This window comes from Echinococcus granulosus, assembly GCF_000524195.1.
Source record: "Echinococcus granulosus chromosome Unknown EG_S00074, whole genome shotgun sequence".
NCBI lineage: Eukaryota > Metazoa > Platyhelminthes > Cestoda > Cyclophyllidea > Taeniidae > Echinococcus > Echinococcus granulosus.
Window position 1 is genome coordinate 194,268 of NW_020170454.1, and position 19,177 is coordinate 213,444.

Here is a 19,177-nt window from a genome sequence, read left to right on the forward strand (position 1 = left end):
TTCAAGGAGGTAGCGGTGGTAGTCCCAAATCAGCACTTTTATTAAGTAATAAACAGAGGAGCTCGACTACCGTATCAGTGTGCCTTCATCACTTCCAATTCCGATGCTTTTTAATTAAGACGGGTGATGTAGGAAGGACTTACATCGGTGTGCGACCAATAGCTGTAGTCGAATTGGAAGGTTTTGCTTGTGGATTCCTCGGCATCTGCTTTGCATATCGCTGAAATCGTGTAAAAGTAGTGTCTGTCAGAGCAACTCAACAAAGGGGTGAAGCAAGCATCGACCTATTAAAGGAAGTTTAGCACTTTTTTATTTTCATGAGACCTAAATACTGGATGATTACTCTCAAATAACTGAATGGATGGATGAATAAGCGGGGCAATGGGCCAAACAATCAACCTGTGAGTGAAAGGGCGAGTGTCCAGTGACCATTAAAATGGGCAAAACTTATGCAAGGATGTGCCAGGTTGGACGGGGATCACTCAAACTCACTTGTTGTGTTTCCGGACATCGAGATGACTCGCTTTGAACGAAGACCCACTTCCCGTTTGTTGAAGGGCCTCACACGAACTGCAACCTTCACCGAGGACATAGTTGGATGGATGACAGTAGGATTCGTCTATTTAACTAAAATAACGGTAAATGTATATTATCCACTTCCAGTTTTTTTTTCAAGGGAATTTGTAAGGATTAAACCTAATGGGTGGTAAAAGCTGGTGGACTTATAATCCAACCAAGGTCATTGTTTTTGCTCGAAAATATCAGTTGTGATCCAAATGAAAGCAAAATAATGTGTTAATTTGCAAAAAAACTCGTATTTTATGCTGAAACCTACCTAACAGAGGATATTAAAAGTGGATCAGATCAAAATCTAGGGATTACTTTGTAATTATTGAGGTGAAGAAGCTAGCTACTTCCAGTGCCTAATCCGTACGGTAGGTGATTTAAACGCATCGGGCCACTGCTTTGAATGCCATCTCAGAAATTCAAAGACGTTAATTCTACAATCGTTTCCGCCGCACTTTCGTCTCCTTCGTATCGATGCTATGCCACGACTCACAGATCGTCTAGTCTTGAAAAGACCTCCAATACCAATTCAGAATCTAAATGAACATCTAATTAGGACTGCGTTCGGTACGACTCTTCTTCAGGATGTTAGTTAAAGCTAAATTGGGTGGCAAAATCCCACGATTCAAAAGTACCACAATTTACGAAGTGAAACGGAGCCCTGTCGCGAAAGTTCAAATCGTCTCTCCATAAAGCCTGTAGTTAGAGTTTGATAGCAGAAATACGACCAACGGAAGAGCGGCCATTTTTACGGGGGAAATAACATGGCCCAGCAGGGTATGTTTTTAGTCCCCAACTAAACCTGCTTACCAGGCACTAATTTGACCACCGTAGATGGCTGTCAACTGAGAGCGACAACGGTCGAAGTAATTAATGGGAAGGTTGTCAATCATTTAAGCCCAGTTCTCTCCTAGTGGATGATACTTGGAATCTAGCCAAAATGACATCCTTTTGATGCTGGGAGAGGTGTTGCGAAATTCCATAAACTTATATCAAATGATTTGGCAGATGTGTTTGCCTGTTGGGCGATGGAGCGAAATCTGCTGTGTGAATAGGGTAAAATTGCCTTTTTTCCTCATTCACTCCATCTCTGCATAACAGAATTATCTGCGAATCTGCATGCCTTTGTCAATAAATCAGAATGGCGCTTGGATACCATTTCAAGCGCAAAGTGCTTCGCAATTTCCTTCCGGTAACAAAAAAGGAAAGGCTTTTGACAGAGGCATCAAGTGTTTTTGAATAAGACTTCTTTGGATTCGTTGAAAGTTGACCAAGTATCACACCAGCGAGGACATCTACCTTAACCCTAAAGGCTTGAATGGCGTCTGTATTTGTGTGTGCATGTATGTGTTTGAAAATACAGCGATGGGAAGATTTTTTTCCCTCAGGTAACTCCTTATTCCTGTGCTTGAACTAACAGCAGTCCAGATGTGTCACTTTGCAAGGCAGTGTCAGCAATCATAGCCCTTTTAAGAAAACGTTAGCTACTATTTACATCTCTTGACGCAAAACCGTAGGATTGGCGCGTTTTTTGCCCAAAAATACCCTGTGCAACAGGTAGCCAATGAGATTTCTCTGTGCAGTAGTTTGCCTTGGCTACGTAGTCATTTATGAGATTTGGAAATTCCATATATTTAAGGCTAATTTTCTCTAAACCCAACTAGTAGTTCCTCAAAACTCATACACTTTAAATTGAGCTACTATTCAGAAAGGCAAGTTGGACAGCAGTTAGTATAAGGAATTTCTAGCAGTGATTACAGGCTTTCATTGGATGCTGCTAACATGTCTGCCTCCAGAGTTCCAGAGGAAGGTCGACCACCACTACACGACTGATCTCCCACCCTCATGCGACATCAAATGCCCAAAAAAATTTTTGACAGATGCGTTCATAACAAACTAAAGGTGATTCATAGATGAGTCCGTGTTCCTATCTGCCGTTTAGTTAAGAGAATGTTCGGTAAGGAACAGAGGAACAACATTTTTTAGTGCGCAAATAAAGCTTCTTATCTTTGTGATAAATTTTGTACAACTGTCAGCACTATCAGAGATGACCAATTCAATAGCTGCTAGAAAACGAAACATCCTAGACTGAGTATATCCACAGCCCAATCTTGTGCTTTAAAACCCCCGAGACTTAGTTGTAACACAGAATTCAGTGCAATTATCTCTTCCAAACCGGTAAAAGTTGGGTGTCACGTGTGCGTGTGTGATGTTGGTAGCTAGGGTGCTAATACGGGAGGCCACAATACCTTCGGCGTAGCCAATAATTGAAAGGGAATAGACAAAAAAGTGGAGAAAGAGAAACTCACAACTTTGAAAATCCCTCACGATCAACTGCCATCCCCACAGTGCCTGAAGGAAGGGCACCCACTACTGAAGTTGTGTATCAATTACTTCTACATTGTCCATATCGCGTCCAATCAAATTCTGCCCAGGAGAATGAACCAATGGTGTGATGAGAGTGGAGTAGGCTTTGGGCATAGGCCACGCTACCGACGCACTGGGGCAAAATTTTGCCTGCGTCAGTCTCCAAGATCCCACTCGACCAATGGTAAAATCGATGGAGGTAAAAAAGAAATTAAAATTCCACTACTCAAATTCAGTTCACAGCTCTATTTCCTCGGCTATGCAGTCAACACGCACATTTTGTCGCCTCGGAAGAAGTTTTTTTGGCAGTTTTGGCAATCGAAGTAACTGCTGTCGAAACCTTTTAGGAGGTTGTATTAGAGTGGGGAAGGAAAGTAGAGTGAAGCGCAAGTGCCCCGGGGCTTTACCCCCCGCCTTCCTCAAGACCTAACTTTCAGCCAACACAACGGTAGCAGAAAACAGAAAGGTTGCATCCTGGTCAAAGACATCCATCACCCTCCCTCTTACTGCCAGTTCTGGTACTGCTCAGCTATTTATAGCATCACTCAAAGGAAGGAGGATCCTAATTTTCATATTTTTGTCGCAAAACTAGAAAAGTTGGTGGCAAGGGGAATAATAGCCGCAAAGTGCTGGGGGTTAGGCTAAGTGATAAATTCAAAACTGTTGGTCTCAATCATGCTAGGCAATTAGACTTAACAATTATTAGAACTTAAAGTCCCAGATCTCTGGATGGGTGGAAAATTACTTGATTTCGCGGCTCGCAGCTGCAAAATGCTGAATGACTCATCACCACAATCGCACCGCGGAAGCTGCGTCCTACAGTTCATTCGTTTGACTAAACACCCCCACAGGTACATAAGGCCATTAGTTTTTCATATCTACACTAGAATATTTCCAGTAATTTATTTTATTTCTCTCACGTTACTAAGGGATAAAGCCCACTAAAAGAACTGGAAGAGCTATCAGAAATATTCCGAAATTTTGATGAATAAAAAACCCCTCGTACACCAATTTACTCAACCTCGTTATGACCCACTCACCTAACTCCGCCCACTTTAAATCATTTTCAGGCATTAAGATTACGAATATTGTTAGATCCACCCCCTGCAGTAGAAGAAGTACTCAATTAATGTCAGGTATTGTGCAGGGCGTGACCCATCGGTCTCCACTTCCCTGTTCTTAGCGTTCTTAGACGAGCCCGGATGATTCATTTTGGACATATTTATTAAAGAAGAAAAGATAGAGAGGGAAAGCACAACGTTTAAGAAGCAAAGAACCGCAGCCACTAGGTAGGGGGGAGGACCATCCGGTCACGAGATTCGAATTGCCTGATTGCTTCCTCCCTGGTAGGTACATCAAAACAACATAAGTATTACAATTGCTCTTCGCAGTCTAATAAAAATCAAACATTACTCGTTACAAAGCGGGATTTCGGAGGTATTTATGGTAATTTGTGGCTAGTAAATCAGTCGAGTAAGTTTAAGGAATAAACCAACACGATTGATTCGATAATCAATTAAGTTATTTCACTTATTCGTTCAAAATCTAGTGAATAAGACATATGAGCTCAATTATTTCAAGGAATGTAACTCACTGTTATTTCACTTAAATAACAATAAATTATTGATCGCTTTAATTATTGGAAATTAGTGGTTTCAGGTAGTTTTGTTATAATTTGTGCATACGACCTCAATTTGAACTAATCTGTCTGCGTCAAAAACTTTTTGAAGGGAATATCCAAATACATGCTTTAAATTACGTCAAGTACATGCCACAGTATCCGCTACAAAATTCCGCACGATCACCTCTGAGCTCACAGACACAAAACTACAGTCTATTTACACGAGTTTAAAAGATTTGGTTGGAAATCGGATTTAGTTTAAATTCCTAATTAACAGTAAATTGTATTTTGGAAGTTCAATGCATATGGTCTATGGTAAATATCTAGTAAAAGGCTGCTTTTTATTGGTTTGAACATGATGAGGCTACTACACCGCTATTGGTCAATGGAAGAGCCGAAAAGATGTGTCTTTGTAGTCTGCGCTGTTATTACTGGTTTCTGTCATTTCTCTGAGACACCATGGAGGGTCGGTGTCACGTAGATTTTAATTCCGAAGCCATTGAGACTGTATTGGATACCACGAGGTTGCTCGACGAGATTGAAGAGCTCGAGGCCCGTCTAAATTTGCCCCTCTCCTTAAAACTATCTCGAAGCCCACTAGGTACTTCACTCGTACTCCAATTTTTTGCATCTTTTGACATTCCTAACCATTTGCTTGATGCCGAACCACTCGGCATTAATTTGAAGTTTTGCGATCAATCTTTTTGATTTACTCAATCCAGCAATTTGCGTTTTATTCAGTAATGCATTTTATACGATGCATTTTATATTTTATTCTTTCTTGCAGTGCAGTCATTAGCTGCGGATGCGTGGCATTTAAGAACATCAAAACAATCGGTTTTTTCGGTAAGTTTGACTAATTTAATGTTGAAACTAATCTACTACCAATGTTTTCTACAAACAGAAAGATCCTACTCCGCCAGATTCTTCCTGTTTCACCAAAACGGAAGCAATGACAAGTCAGATGCACTTAATGGCCGAAATGCGCCAGCAAGCAAAGCGAAAACTGAAGAGAATTTCGGCCAAGGAGAGGACTCGAATTATAGAAAGTGTTCGCATTTACTCCTTCGACGAGCTACTTCGTCAACACATTCGGGCCGTCGCTGCATCGCGGGGCGAATATGACCCTGACACTGATTCAACTGCAGAAATGGATGACCTGCAGGTTTGTTTTCTACTAGTACTTTGGAATTTCGCTGCTATGGAAGTGTGTCAGTTCTAATTTTCCGCCTTATCATATAGGTAAATGGTCTGAATTCAGAAGTACCTATTTACTTTAGGGTGGTCCACATGCGTCTTTATTTGCTAGCGATTAATGACGAATGCCTGCAATTTCTTCAGTTTACTACAATATCATTAGCCGACTGAGGTTTAGACGGGAACTAAAATTACTTATTGGCATGTATGTCATAGGTGTTTCTCGTATCATTTTAAAGCGTATTCAAAAATTTTCGACGTTTATTTGGTTTGCAGCTCGTGAATTTCTGTTCTCAGCCCGGAGGAGTAAAATACGTCTCTTGTCTTCCATGTCATATCATCACAGACATGGGGGGTTTGCCCACCTTTCGAGTCACCTCTAAATCTCTGCTTTTTATTAGGCGGAAGATACGGACTTGTCATATTCGACTTTTAAATGCAGTCCAAGAGGTTCACTTGTTGCTTGCTTGTTTTTGTCGCGAAGGGTTGTAGTATCATTTAAAAAGGAGGCACTTATTTAGTTTGTCGAACCTTGTTTTGTTTAGCTTCTAGCCTATTTCATCACAAAGTACTCAACCTGGTGACTGAGCGGCTACTAAAGGTATCTGCTGACTTCGATCCATTGTGGTGATTCATCTTGTAATTTCCAACACGTAATTTTGAATACTGGGTATTCTTTCTACCTGCAAACGGTTTACAGGGAAAGATATTTGTATCCGTTTTCATTTTATCTCACATAACCCATGGAAATGTAAAGCTACTTATATCTCTTTGGAAAGCAATCACAAACTTAGCTCTGTAGTACTTTCCTAGCTGCTTTGAAAGGGAGTCTTTTGCTAGGCTTTTGAGCGGTTCTTATTTGTTGCTGCAATTTAACAGCAAAAAACACCCATTTACATTGAGAAGGGATCTCGATCAGTCGTTCATTTCTCTCCGATGTGAAAATTTATCATTTGTTATTGATATAATATTAAGCAGTTGACCTTTTGACGGAAAATTGATGTTTTTACTCAATTATGCCTAACTGAAAAGGGTCCCATTCCATTACACCGAAGTTTAGCACCAAGAACAATGCGAGTGTGGGAGGCTTTTACTGATTTCTGTACGTTGCGTGATTTTCCTGTCATCTCGCTTTGTGCTTATTCTCTATTGCATCTTCGTAGAAATTTAAGTGCCCCATATTTTCACCCAGAAATCTCAAACTGAGGATGAAGGAGGCACAAAAGGCAGTGCTTCCAAAGCAGATGAAGAAGAAGACGACGAGGAGGAGGATGAGGAAGATGACGATTTGATGCGTCTAGTGCGTCGTCAGCGCGAGGCCTACACTGCGAGGGTTGCCGCTGGACGTCCGAGCATTCGTCGCGGCCTCACTGCAGCCGGCAGCAGCGGCACCGTCGCCACCTCCGCTCTTAACTCGTCGATCGTGCCGACACCGATCGCTACTGCGGCGTTATCAAAGAATGAGCGCCTCTATCGAAGCCTAATTCGCAAGTACATCGGCAAGGCTGCACGCCAGAGAGCAAATATTAGGCGAGATAAAATTCTTATGGCCAGAAAGGCTGCTAGGGACTGCGCAAAGGCTGTACGGCAGCGTCAGGCTCAGAAAACATCGAAGGACTTCGCTTGTAAGTCTACTTCGGGTCTTTATATGACCTTGGTGTTCATAGCTTAAATCACGCGGTAATAAGGGCTGTTGGATTAGTAGTGTGGACAGCATTATCGCAGTTGTGCTTAACTTGTTTGGCCAGAAAGATATGGCTTACCCATATTGTTCAACCGATGCGTATCATCTGCTTTGGGTACATTCATTTGAAAAGGCTGGTAGATTATTACACCGAGTGTTTTGGGTTTTCTAAGGACGTTGAGAGAGATTACGAGTGTCTGGCCCTTCTCGCCTTAGTTTGTTTTAACGTTGTTTTTGGTCTCTTCGGGTATATGCACCATTTATGTACAAGAACGGTATATTTTCACGCACTTGAGCTATGCAACTCAGGGGTTAGTGACTAATAAATTAAATAGAGGAGCTGTGAGGCTAGAGGGCTGGTCAGCCTTATCGGAAGTGTACATAACTGGCTTTCTTGTAGGCCATCTGTTATTTTGCTGTTATGACGCATGAGGAATTCAGATTTTTAACTAGATAAGTAGGAGGAGGCTGCGAATTAGGTAGCTTAGGAAGTTTTATTAGCTTTTGTTTTGACTACTGTTGTGGTTTCTTTACCACGATTTAATTATTATCTTTGTACGTCCTCCGTTGCGTCTCTTTTCGGACAAACAGCACTGTGACAATTCATTTGACAAGTATCACAGGAGGCTGATACTAAGTATTCGTTACCCCGTCCCTACTCCTCCATTTTTTCATTTGGCAATTCGGTGTTGACTGTTGATCTATCTAGAAATATAGGATATCTCAATCTCCATACCGATTATACCTTTTTTATTAATTTGCTTTTCTTAAGTCATAAAGGCACCATATTTAGGATACCTCCGCACCGATTCCGACATGTTCTATCCAAATCTTACTGTTTTACTGACTACGGTGTAAAGTGACTGATGCGTTCGCTATCAACATTTTAGAGGAGTATCAAATACCGTGACCCAAACGGGAGGAAATTTTGTAAAAAAAAACCGTGGTTGTTTTAACCATGACCAATTTGTTTGTAACATGATTTTGTGCAGTCAGTTATTCTGAGCTGGTGGGCGTAAATGTCACACAGGAGCAAACCTTGTGAAATACTTATCACAATGTTTTGTACATCATCGTGGTGTATTATTTTCCAACACAGCGTACTAAATGTGGTGTAGCGGTCATTCCAAACGTGGGGAGCTGCAGATTGAGGGTTAGAATGCTACGAAGTGGAGCTTTTCCCGTACTTTTTAATCAAAGTATGCAAGGTAGCTTTTTTACTCCTAACTCATTGTGCGGTAGTTTTACTACCCTTTGAAATTCACTAATTTTTGGAATTTTTTTTTAAACCTGAAGAAAACGGAAGTCCTTCTCATTCTCCCAAACGCATATACGTTCGTAAATCAGTAAACAAAAATTGAGAGGAGACAATCAAGAATGATGCGATTTGCGCAACCACAGTCAACAAACGAAACGTTGTATTCTGTCAAAATTTCAATTTGATGTATTTTACGGCGGAACTTTTGTAATATGCATTAACATGCGACTTTTCTCCATGTCTGTTTCTTGGTAGCTTTTACGAGCCTCTTTCGTGAACTTTAAAGGGGTTTTTTCGGAGTTTTGCAGCTGCCGTACTTCATTATTTTTCTCCACTTTTTCATTCAATTAAACCTTCGCGGTGGGAACAGTACTTCTATTTAAAACGCTCCATAGATTTCTCATTCAATCAATTCCATAGTTGTGGAATCTGTAGTTAGTCCGAAACCTTACTGTCATTATCATCAGTGCCATTAGCCAAATAGCACGTGGTGAGTGGAATCTTTACAATTACCTAGTTGTAGTTTGCTTTCAGGAAATAGAGGAAAATCTGTCCCCCTGATCGGCTAACGTTTATTGGTTAATCTTAAACCAGATCGTGCACGGCGATTAGTTCGTGAGATCTCCGCCTATTGGTGCGTTCGTAGCGGCGGTGGTGTTGGCAGCGCCACTGTCACTGGCAGCGGCATTGGCGGTCCGCATATAGCGGGTGGCTCGGATGCCCGTGATGTCGAGACAGCGGGTGGTGCAGCGCCGGGTGCTGAAATTGAGTCGGCAGCAGCTGCGCGACGTCGGGCGGAGCGAGCATTGGCGGAGCAGCGGAGAGCCGATTTGGAATTGCTTGAGGCGCGTCGCCAACAACGCAAATTGAACTTTCTCCTCACGCAAACAGAACTCTACTCGCACTTTATGGCTAAAACAATGTCCGGTGGAGTTGCCGGTGGTGATGGTAGAGTGGAATCCATTCTTGAACGGCTTCAGGAAGTGCCAAAAGCTTCAGATGAGACTGGTAATACGGAATCCACTTTGGCGGAAGCTGCCAAAGCTGCGGCAGGGAGACTGGGCATCAATGTGGATGACGAGTTTGGTAGGGGACTGCGATTCTTAAATCTACATGTCATTTTATTTTATCCTAATACCTGCCGTTTCTTCCAGATGCGGAAGCATTGAAAGCCCAAGCACTATCACGTGTTCAGACAGCGATTGAGAGAGAAAATCAAGCAGTAAGTTGTCAAAATACTTTTGAATCATTAATTATCTCTATTTAGAGAGCAGAATTCGGTCAAGGCGGTCAACATCCTGTGGAAATGGAGGTGGATATTTCAAAACCACCGGCGCTATTCAAGGGCGATTTGAAAACCTATCAATTAAAGGGGTTGGCATGGCTACTGACTCTCTTCGACCAAGGCATAAATGGAATTCTTGCCGACGAAATGGGTCTTGGAAAGACGGTTCAGACGATTGCTTTTTTAGGCTCCCTTGCTGAGGTACGTAAGGCATGGTTTGAAGGCACCACCTCAAATTTCTAGCCTCAATTGAGATGTTTGTTTTCCTTGAGCATCCTTATATTTTTTCACAGTTTTATGCTCCCACATCTACATGTTTGTTCTAACGCCTAAGTAACGCCTTAGATAGCTTCAGCACTTCTGAGCCACACATTAGCACAACTTGTCTCGCTTTGCCGTCGGTGCTGAAATGCCAGCTTCCGAGGTACCCGAAATTGCGGTCACTCTTCCTCCAGAATGAATAGTCCCTTGTGCGTATGGCATAACAGATTATTCATAGAGTGTATGGGACTCGATACGCCGTGCGACTGCTTGACTGTGGTCTGAAAGTCACTACAGCCGGGGTCATTACCGGAAGACGTGCGGCCGCCTTTGAAACACTTGTCCTATGTTGCTGCTGTTCAGCGTCCCGTCACCGTACCAATCTGTGCTTGAAGTCTCATTTGAGTGGGATTAGTGGCGAATTTGTTGCTTCACTGTACTCTGTTTTGTTCGCGATCCACCGCATTTTCCAACCTTATTGAGTAGTGATACGCATTTGTCACTGTGATACCACCGCACTGGCATCATTTTTTGCGCGTGAATGGATGGAAAGGCTAGAAGATTTAGTGTCACGGAAGACTAAAAGGGTTCACGTGGTTGCAAAGGTAAATTGAATATGAATCTGTTTTAATATCACAATTCCCTGTGACGATGTGATCCACGAACACATCCCTTGAATGTTGATTGGTAGGTAATAAATAACCCAAAATCGAAGAGTAAAGTAATTTGGAGAGCTGCTTAAATTTTGCAAGCTGCATTGAAAGTGAAATGGTCCCATTGAGGCTTGTTTCCCTCTCCTGTCACGCCTTAAAAGGTATGCTTGACATACTGTCTAAGCTGAGACTGAATCCACACACCAAGCATATGCCACGTTTTCTCATCAATTTATGATAGTCAGTTGCACCACATCTTACAATGAAGCAAGTAGATGAGGTTAAAGTATTAAATGACCCTAAGATGTTCCTGCTCTAAGTACAGGTAGATTTCACTCTTTGAGCGGCAGTTGAATTGTTCATTCCAGCAGCACACATACCGTCTCCGTACTGAGACAGTAAAATAATTTGATTGTAGTGATCAAACGTGTTAATCCTACTTTTTCTTCCGCCCTAAATGAAGCGTTACAATCTGTGGGGTCCCTTCCTCATCGTTACTCCCGCCTCAACACTGCATAACTGGACGCAGGAATTCTCCAAATTCATGCCCGATTTTCGTCTGGTGCCCTACTGGGGCTCTCCAGCCGAGCGCAAGGTACTGCGTCGCTTCTGGTCTCCCTCTGCCGCATGCTGCTATGGTAGTGGTCTCCTGGGCACTCGGGAGGCGGCTTTTCATGTAGTGGTGACGAGTTACCAGGTTGTGCTGCAGGATGCAAAGTTCATCAACAAAACTGCGTGGACGTATATTGTGTTGGATGAGGCGCATGCTATTAAAAGCACTGCTAGGTATGTCTGCTCTCTCAAACATCGAATCGTTATTTTTCTCCACTCTGAAACTTGATCATCGCAGATTCTATATTTTTTATTATAATTACAATATAAATACTGGTGATGTGGTGATTGTTGTTGACTTAAGCAATACAAATCGGTCTATTGACCCATTTACTCCCTGTACTTTCTGGTCTTCCTGGAAGAAAAAACAAACATGGGGTTGTTTGTCTTCTGCTATTTTTTGACACCATTGGCAATGCTCGTCTCTAATCAAGTTTGCCTGGTAATTGTGACAACTTTGAGGCTCGTTAGACATGCAATATTTAATTCTGACCTCGCCGTGACTTCTTTTGGTCATCTATCAGTAGCGTTGTGGTTACAAAGTAATGCAGTCTGGAAGTGTTCATTTTTTATCAAAATACATCTTCAGCAGAATTATGAGGGTACCTAGGGGATTAAGAAGCCCGCGCAGTTTAATTACCAAGTCCTCTCCTCTCTTTGGAGTGTCGTCCTCGATGCTCCTCGTGTTCACTCTTCCATTTTGATTTTTTGAAACCATGTCCAAATGTATTGAAGCTGGTCACGAGATAGAAGGAAAGAAGATAACGGAAAAAATTTCCCCTGATTTTAAACTTTACTTGGGGGTAGATTGATTCGCCATATCTCGTCAAAGGGAAGAGCGCTTTTCCTTTGCAGACTCTTCTTCCAGAGCAATACTATTCAAGATAACGTATATTACCATGCAGTTTTGTGGGTCCATGTTCTGTATTTGCTCCTTCTTACTGATTTAATGCCACCCAACCGCCTATTCGAGTTCCTTTTGGCTTTTAGTATAGTAGGAGGGGGAGACTTCGAATCCGTCGTGTAAAAGCTACTTACGTACTGTTTCCACCCGTCCAAACTCAGCTTTGCTTCATAACGAGCCCGACATTACAGATTCGACGTAGTTTCGATAACTCTCCTGTCGTGATCTACAGATCCAACCGCCCCCAATAAATGCCTTTATATCAAAATCGCTAGTGCTGTCCCCCCTATAGAGCTCACGTTACCCTTAAAGACGTTGAAGGGTGTGGGTTTATAGAAATAGCCATGCGGTAAGTGTACAGAAGGATTGCAACACTGGTAGCAGCCTTGGATAACCATCGTGGAATTTGAGTCATGTAGGATTCGGAAGATTCGCCTAGTTGTTTTGAAGCACCACGCCAAAATGCATTCACTTTCACTTAATCACGGTGCTAACGGCCTCCTCCCTCGCCTTCTAGTTTACGATGGCGTCTTCTGCTCTCTTTCAAGTGCCGAAACCGTCTCCTACTCACTGGAACACCCATTCAGAACGCTATGCGAGAACTATGGGCCCTCCTGCATTTCATAATGCCCGCACTCTTTGACTCCCACGACGAGTTTGCTGATTGGTTCTCCAAGGACATTGAGTCACAGGTGGTGCTTTTTTATTGCCTGCCTAGTCATGTCAACCAAGTGCCTGATTTAGGTATGGCTTGTTTATTTTTTGTTCCCTTAGGCGGCTAGTGGTGGCGGTGGTGATTCAACCGGTGGTGGTGGTGGTGCCGTAACAACATTGAATGAAAACCAACTCTCTCGCCTACGGCTCATCCTAAAGCCCTTCATGCTTCGTCGGGTAAAAGCGGAGGTGGAGCATGAAATTACTCAAAAAGTGAGTTCCACGATCATCGGTGATGCATTCACATGCCCTCCTAACACGTTTAAGTCACATCGATGCTTTGTCTACTTATAGACAGAAGTTTTAATCTACTGTCCCCTGACAAGACGTCAAAGCCTCCTTTACAATCGACTGAAGAGCAAAATCCGTATTGAAGACCTTAACGCTAATGACAGCTTCACAATTCGCAATGGTGGTGGTGGTGGCGGTCTTCAAGACACGAACGGTCAACAAGAGAGCAATCGTCTCATGAATCTGGTCATGCAACTACGGAAGGTCTGCAACCACCCTGATCTCTTTGATCGTCGTGACGTCCGGTTTAGTTGCGCTTCCGTTCGTCCCTTTGAAGCCTCAGGAGCAAATGGGTTCTGGTGGGTTCCAAAACTCCTTTTCGATGAGGGTCTCGTTTGTGGACAAACGTGGAGATGCCTTCCAGGCAACATTGATCTTGGTGCATTTGAGGAGAAGATGTGTTTAATTTTCAAACACTTTCTCCTTAACCAACCAGCGCTTTCATTCGGGAAGGGTCTCAAGGAGGTATACCAAGCTCCTGAAAGGTCAGATGCCGTTTATACTGTCACAGCAGACAGTATTGCTTTCGAGGTGGATGGAGAGTGTCGAATTTTACCTCTACGGCAGTCAAATGTTGGCGAGAGGGTTTCACCGACACGTATTCGGTATCCTGAATTTGTATACTCAGCATTTATGCTACCAGTGAGTTTTTTTTCTGACAATTGACGGGGGTCGTTCAGTTCAAACCGGTACGCAGTTTCCCGCTTCTACAGGTGCATACATATTCCAGCATTTATTTGGTGACTAGAAGGCGTCTCGACCTCGAAGCACTTGTCAGTACGGCTGAAGCATGCGATGACAGCTTGCTCCACTTTGCCATTGGTGCTGGAGTACTGATCTCCCAGGTACTCTTTTAGTGCCCCACTGGTGAAATTTCCTTCTGAGGTGCGAACTGCACTGGAGGATGAAGCGGGTTCACCATGTCTTGCGAGCTAATTATCCAGAATTAGGCATTCCACATGTCGAATGTTCACGGGAATGCCAGCTTTGCTGTGGCCTGAAAACCACTGCGGCCAATACTATCACTAATAGGCGCGCGGTTGCCTTGGCAACGCTTGTACCATTCCCATACATTACTGCGGTCGAGCGATCTGTGTTTGAAGTCTTATTCGGTTATAATTATCGGCGAATTCGTTGCTTTGTTCTACAAAATGCCTCACCACATCCTGTTATGTGCATGAACCATCTCAGCTCCCCGCCTTGTTGAATAACGGTGGCTGATCAGGACCGCTCACAACAGATGCGATGGGCTGCTGGTGCTCGTAGTGGGAATCACTGGTCTTGTATAATGAAATTGGAAGTCCCGGTTTGACTGGAACCACCTTGTGATGTGCTCAACGCTATATTCTTATTTTAAAGACATGAAATTCACTTCCCTCCATAGGGTTACGTGCGTCCCCTGCGCTTGTACTGCTCTCAGCCAAATATCCTGCCACAATTGAAGCTTGCTTGGGAGCCATTCTCCTCCCCGCCGGCGCCTCCATCCCTCTCTCTCGTTTCACCGGGCTGTCTGATTGCGGACTCCGGAAAATTGAAGGAACTCGATCGTCTGCTTGCAAAACTCAAACCAGAGGGACATCGTGTGCTCATATACTCGCAGATGACAAAGATGATCGACTTGTTGGAGGTGGGTCTATGTGCATTTGTTCTTTTTTTGCAAGAAAATCCCCCTCCTTGATGGTCTTTAAAAGTGACATACCTTGCTCCCATAATCGAGACATTTGAATGAGAGGAATTTTTCAGGGGACTTGGGATTTTATTAGCCATTTACAATACCTTGTGGTTATTCCTGAACGTCTTATAGAGCGTTTTAGTTTGGATACACCTTTGTTGTTGACGTAGCAACTGGGACGACTAGCGTAGTAACGTAGAATTTAAGTACTCTGCTACATCGTACTTTCCCTAAAAGTGCCAAAGTATGGTCCAGACGGATCAAATGAGCTCTAGTGTGCCTGGCTACATTAATGACCGATTTCTCCTTTTATTGTTACCTATTTAGGAATTATGGTAGCTCTAAACTAGGCTGTTTTGTCCTACAGGAGTTGATGCTCTACCGTGGTTACGCCTACCTTCGCCTCGACGGCTCGTCTCGACTTTCCGATCGGCGAGATATGGTGGCACAGTGGCAGACGGACTCCCGATGGTTCGTGTTCCTCCTCTCCACTCGTGCCGGTGGACTGGGCATTAATCTTACTGCTGCGGATACTGTCATCTTCTATGACTCCGACTGGAACCCCACTGTTGACCAACAGGCCATGGACAGGGCGCATCGTCTGGGCCAACTGAAGCCGGTTTGTCTATTTTTGCTTCATACATACCGGTTCATACCGCATCGGTTTGTCTGTTCACCTTCATTTCTGGTACTCTTCTGGTTCGACTGTTGCAAGTGTTCTAGCAGATCGTAGGCAAAAGTTTGATAAAAACGAGGATCATAATATGATTGCCCTTTATTTTATTATTGATGATAGCTTTGGATGTTGTGGAGCTGGATTCTTTACTATGAAGTTATCTCGGCTGCCTGTGGTACTAATAGCAAATCTGTCGGCTAGCTCTTTGGTGACACCCACCCTGTATCATCATAATGCAACTGCATTCCAGATCACCGTATACCGCCTGATCTCCAAGTCTACAGTTGAGGGTCGCATGCTCCAGAGGGCAGAGGAGAAACGTGCAATGCAGCGGATGGTGATCGCTGGTGATTCCTCCTCGGCCAACGCTACCGGTGATGGAACCGACTCTCTGATCCGTCCTGACCGCGGGGATCAAAACAAGATGACGCAATCGGAAATGGTCTCTCTCCTGTTGGACGACGAAGAACTGGCCAAAAGGTGGGTTTGGGGTCTTAAATTGACCAATTTTGTTCCTAATGCATCAGAATCATTGTGGATCGTCGCTTACCTGAGGCAATCTCGGTAGCCCTATCGGTTAAGACACTTTACCCAACAAGGGGATCTAGAATGCGCATTTAACTCATCCTTCTACAAATAGCCCTAAGAATTAGGTGATTAGCTCTGCGATTCCATCCGAAGGCAGTAATGAACCCGACTAATGCAACGTCCAAGTCGTTCTCGTAGCAGCTTAAGGTATTTAAACATTCCAAAAAGTTCCTCCGCCAGCTACTTCATTAAAAAGCTCGATCATCAGCCTAGCTGGGCTTATTCCATGTTTGGTTGATCGAAATATACAACGCCTTTCTTGGCGTTAAATGATGTTACTCATTCACTTGTCACTCCTCAACCAGGCCATGGGTCGTCGGAGTTAGGAATCTTTAAATTCTTTAAAAGAGTAATGCAAAGTATCATCTTTCATTCCTCTAGACTGGCACAGAGGAGGCGCAACCAACCGCTTCGAGGCAGGCCCCCAAATAATAAGAAAGTGGATCCAGTGGTCACCACGGACGGTGGTGAAACCACCCAGGCCTTTGCTACGCCCTCTGTCGACTCTATTCTGAGCCGAAAAAGAATGGCTGCTTGGGCCGAACGAGTAATTTATCAATAGTAGATTATACATCTAGTCAAACTTTATCAACTCACCCCTAACCACCCACTTTTTTATTTTAGTCGAGGGGTCGCTTGAAGAAACCAAGAATTACAGAATGATTTGCTATCGACTCCCACTTGATTCCTTGCTTGAATTGTGTACATGTCTTTCTCCCCCTTCCTCTTCTTTCTTGTCAAAAAAATTTGTAAGAACATGAGTACTTTCTTTTGGTCTCAACATTTATACATGGGAGAGAAGGGGGGGGGGGACAAACCGTCCCTCGCTAAGCGAAGGGGACTCCCGCCTTTCGAAAAGCGAGCAGTAGCCGTAGTAAATCGTCCTCATCCATACTTCTAGCTCTGGACGACTGGAATCCAGATTTTTGAAGAATTTGACGGACCTTCGTATGCATCGCTTCTAAACCGGTTGAACCCTCTTCAGCAATTTCCGGGGGATCCGGGGAAGACGATTCACCAGAGTCCTCATTCTGTTTCTGGAGAAGGGAAAGGTAGTTTTTGCGAAGGGAGGCTGTAATCGCGTCGCTTTTAAGATTTGACGCGATGGTCTTGTTCTTCCGATGGAAAACTAGGCGCAGAAGACCATCCCATTCGGCGAAGGAAACTGGCGGTTTAGGGTGACGGGGTTCGATTCGAATTACGGAAGAATCGACGCGGGGTGGCGGCTTAAAACTATTCCGGCTGACCTAAAGGGTGTCCGTTTGAAAATGGACATCGGACGTACTTTGATTAATTGGGCGATTTTGAAATGAAATTGAGCGTTAGCTGAAAGACGACAGTAGATTTTTGAGCCAGCCTGAGCTAGAAGCCGATCAGCGAACTCTTTCTGAAGCATCACAACGGCGGCGCGGAAGTGATGTTCAACGGTGATCAAACGACCGATGAAAGGGGACGAGATTTGATAGGGCAAATTGGCAACACACAAATCGAACTTAGGCCAATTTTTCGCCTTGATTACGTCACCAACTGTTATCTCAAGCTTTCTGCGGTAAGGACTACCAAAAATGTCTTCTTGCGTGCGCCGATAACAACAAACAAGAACAAGTAATAGATATTGCACTTACGTATTCTGGACCCTTTTCTGGAGTTCAGCAACCATCCTGGGATCCAATTCGAAGGCACAAACTTTCCTGGCCCTTTCTAACAACTTCATCGTAAGATTCCCTGTGCCAGAACCGACTTCGAGAACCGTGTCAATAGACTTTACGCCAGCCTTTTCAACGATGCTTTGAATAAGGAGTGGATTCTTGAGAATGTGTTGGCCTTTACTGCGTTGAAAACGAATTCCTCCTGTCTTTACGGCCAGAGCATCCTTATCCTTTTTGGAAGACGGCCTCATGCCCGTGAAGTCAAAAGTCCCACTGGAATGTTGATAGGCTCTAACAAACGGTAAATTGTAAGACGCATTTGCAAAAGGCTTACATTATGGATAGAACAAGCACAATGATACCGAAAGAAAATTATTTACGCAAAACTATAAATTCGGTAAATGGTAAGAAGCATCCTTGCAATTTTTAGAGCAAGTTATTCTATTAGTTGAAATATAAATATTGATATCTCGACGTGCGGTATAGACTTGTATATCTTTTGGCAAATTAAACTTTTTATGTTTTTACAAATCTCTTTGTAAGTGATTTTTATAACTTTTGGAGGATAAATAATAAACTCAAAAGCACTTATTATGGTATACCTAAATGCGATTTCATTCAATAGGCTAGCAGAGCAAAATCCATACCATATGCTCGAAAACCTCATTATTATCGGTACCAAAGTGAAATAGTTTGCCACCCAATTTCAAAATGATTGTGCCACCTACTTAAATAAATTCTAGCCTGCATGCAAAATTTGTACTTTAATATTAAGAAAGTACCTTACTCTTGCCTAGGCACCATTTCGTAGTTAGCGTTGCTGTAGTGTGGCGATTTGAGACTTCTCCGAAGACGAAAGACGACTTAATCCTCAGGCACAATACACATATTCGGCATACAGATGGTACTAGGACTACTGGCACGGCCCAAAAACCAGCTTACCTGACATGGTATAGTGGCCAAGTCCAAAGTGGCTCCTCTGAAAGCCGAGAGACGAAAAACCATTGTATTGCATAGCTCCTTTCCCTTCCCGCGTCAGCCACCACAACGTAGTCGGTGCTGTAATGAATCACTTGCGACCTGGCCTTGCCAGCCACCAAATTTCCATGTAACTGAAGAGACACTTGACCTCATCGTCACTGATCCCTCTCGGTACACTAACCTAAAAGCAGATTTGC

General features: G+C 43.4%; 3 protein-coding genes across 3 annotated transcripts; 1 reads left to right on the forward strand and 2 right to left on the reverse strand. All coding sequences in view use genetic code 11, as the record gives it.

The window, feature by feature from the left end:
- Positions 1-110: 110 nt before the first annotated feature.
- On the reverse strand, positions 111-592 carry EGR_07306 (Kinesin-like protein KIF1A; the record flags this gene model as incomplete). The annotated part of the gene is made up of 2 exons (XM_024496555.1): positions 111-220; positions 493-592. The coding sequence occupies 2 exons, from the start codon at positions 590-592 to the stop codon at positions 111-113; spliced, it is 210 nt and encodes a 69-aa protein (XP_024349031.1).
- Positions 593-5,014: 4,422 nt separating this feature from the next.
- Positions 5,015-16,912, forward strand: EGR_07307 (Putative DNA helicase Ino80; the record flags this gene model as incomplete). Its single annotated transcript, XM_024496556.1, has 15 exons — positions 5,015-5,156; positions 5,343-5,401; positions 5,460-5,720; positions 6,945-7,377; positions 9,289-9,780; positions 9,849-9,916; positions 9,962-10,180; positions 11,357-11,679; positions 12,927-13,101; positions 13,184-13,336; positions 13,418-13,879; positions 14,799-15,041; positions 15,454-15,705; positions 16,013-16,242; positions 16,732-16,912. The coding sequence occupies 15 exons, from the start codon at positions 5,015-5,017 to the stop codon at positions 16,910-16,912; spliced, it is 3,693 nt and encodes a 1,230-aa protein (XP_024349032.1).
- Positions 16,913-17,177: 265 nt separating this feature from the next.
- On the reverse strand, positions 17,178-19,004 carry EGR_07308 (putative dimethyladenosine transferase; the record flags this gene model as incomplete). Its single annotated transcript, XM_024496557.1, has 4 exons — positions 17,178-17,597; positions 17,636-17,894; positions 17,976-18,229; positions 18,942-19,004. 4 exons carry the CDS (start codon positions 19,002-19,004, stop codon positions 17,178-17,180), a joined length of 996 nt encoding a protein of 331 aa, XP_024349033.1.
- Between the last annotated feature and the right edge of the window lie 173 nt (positions 19,005-19,177).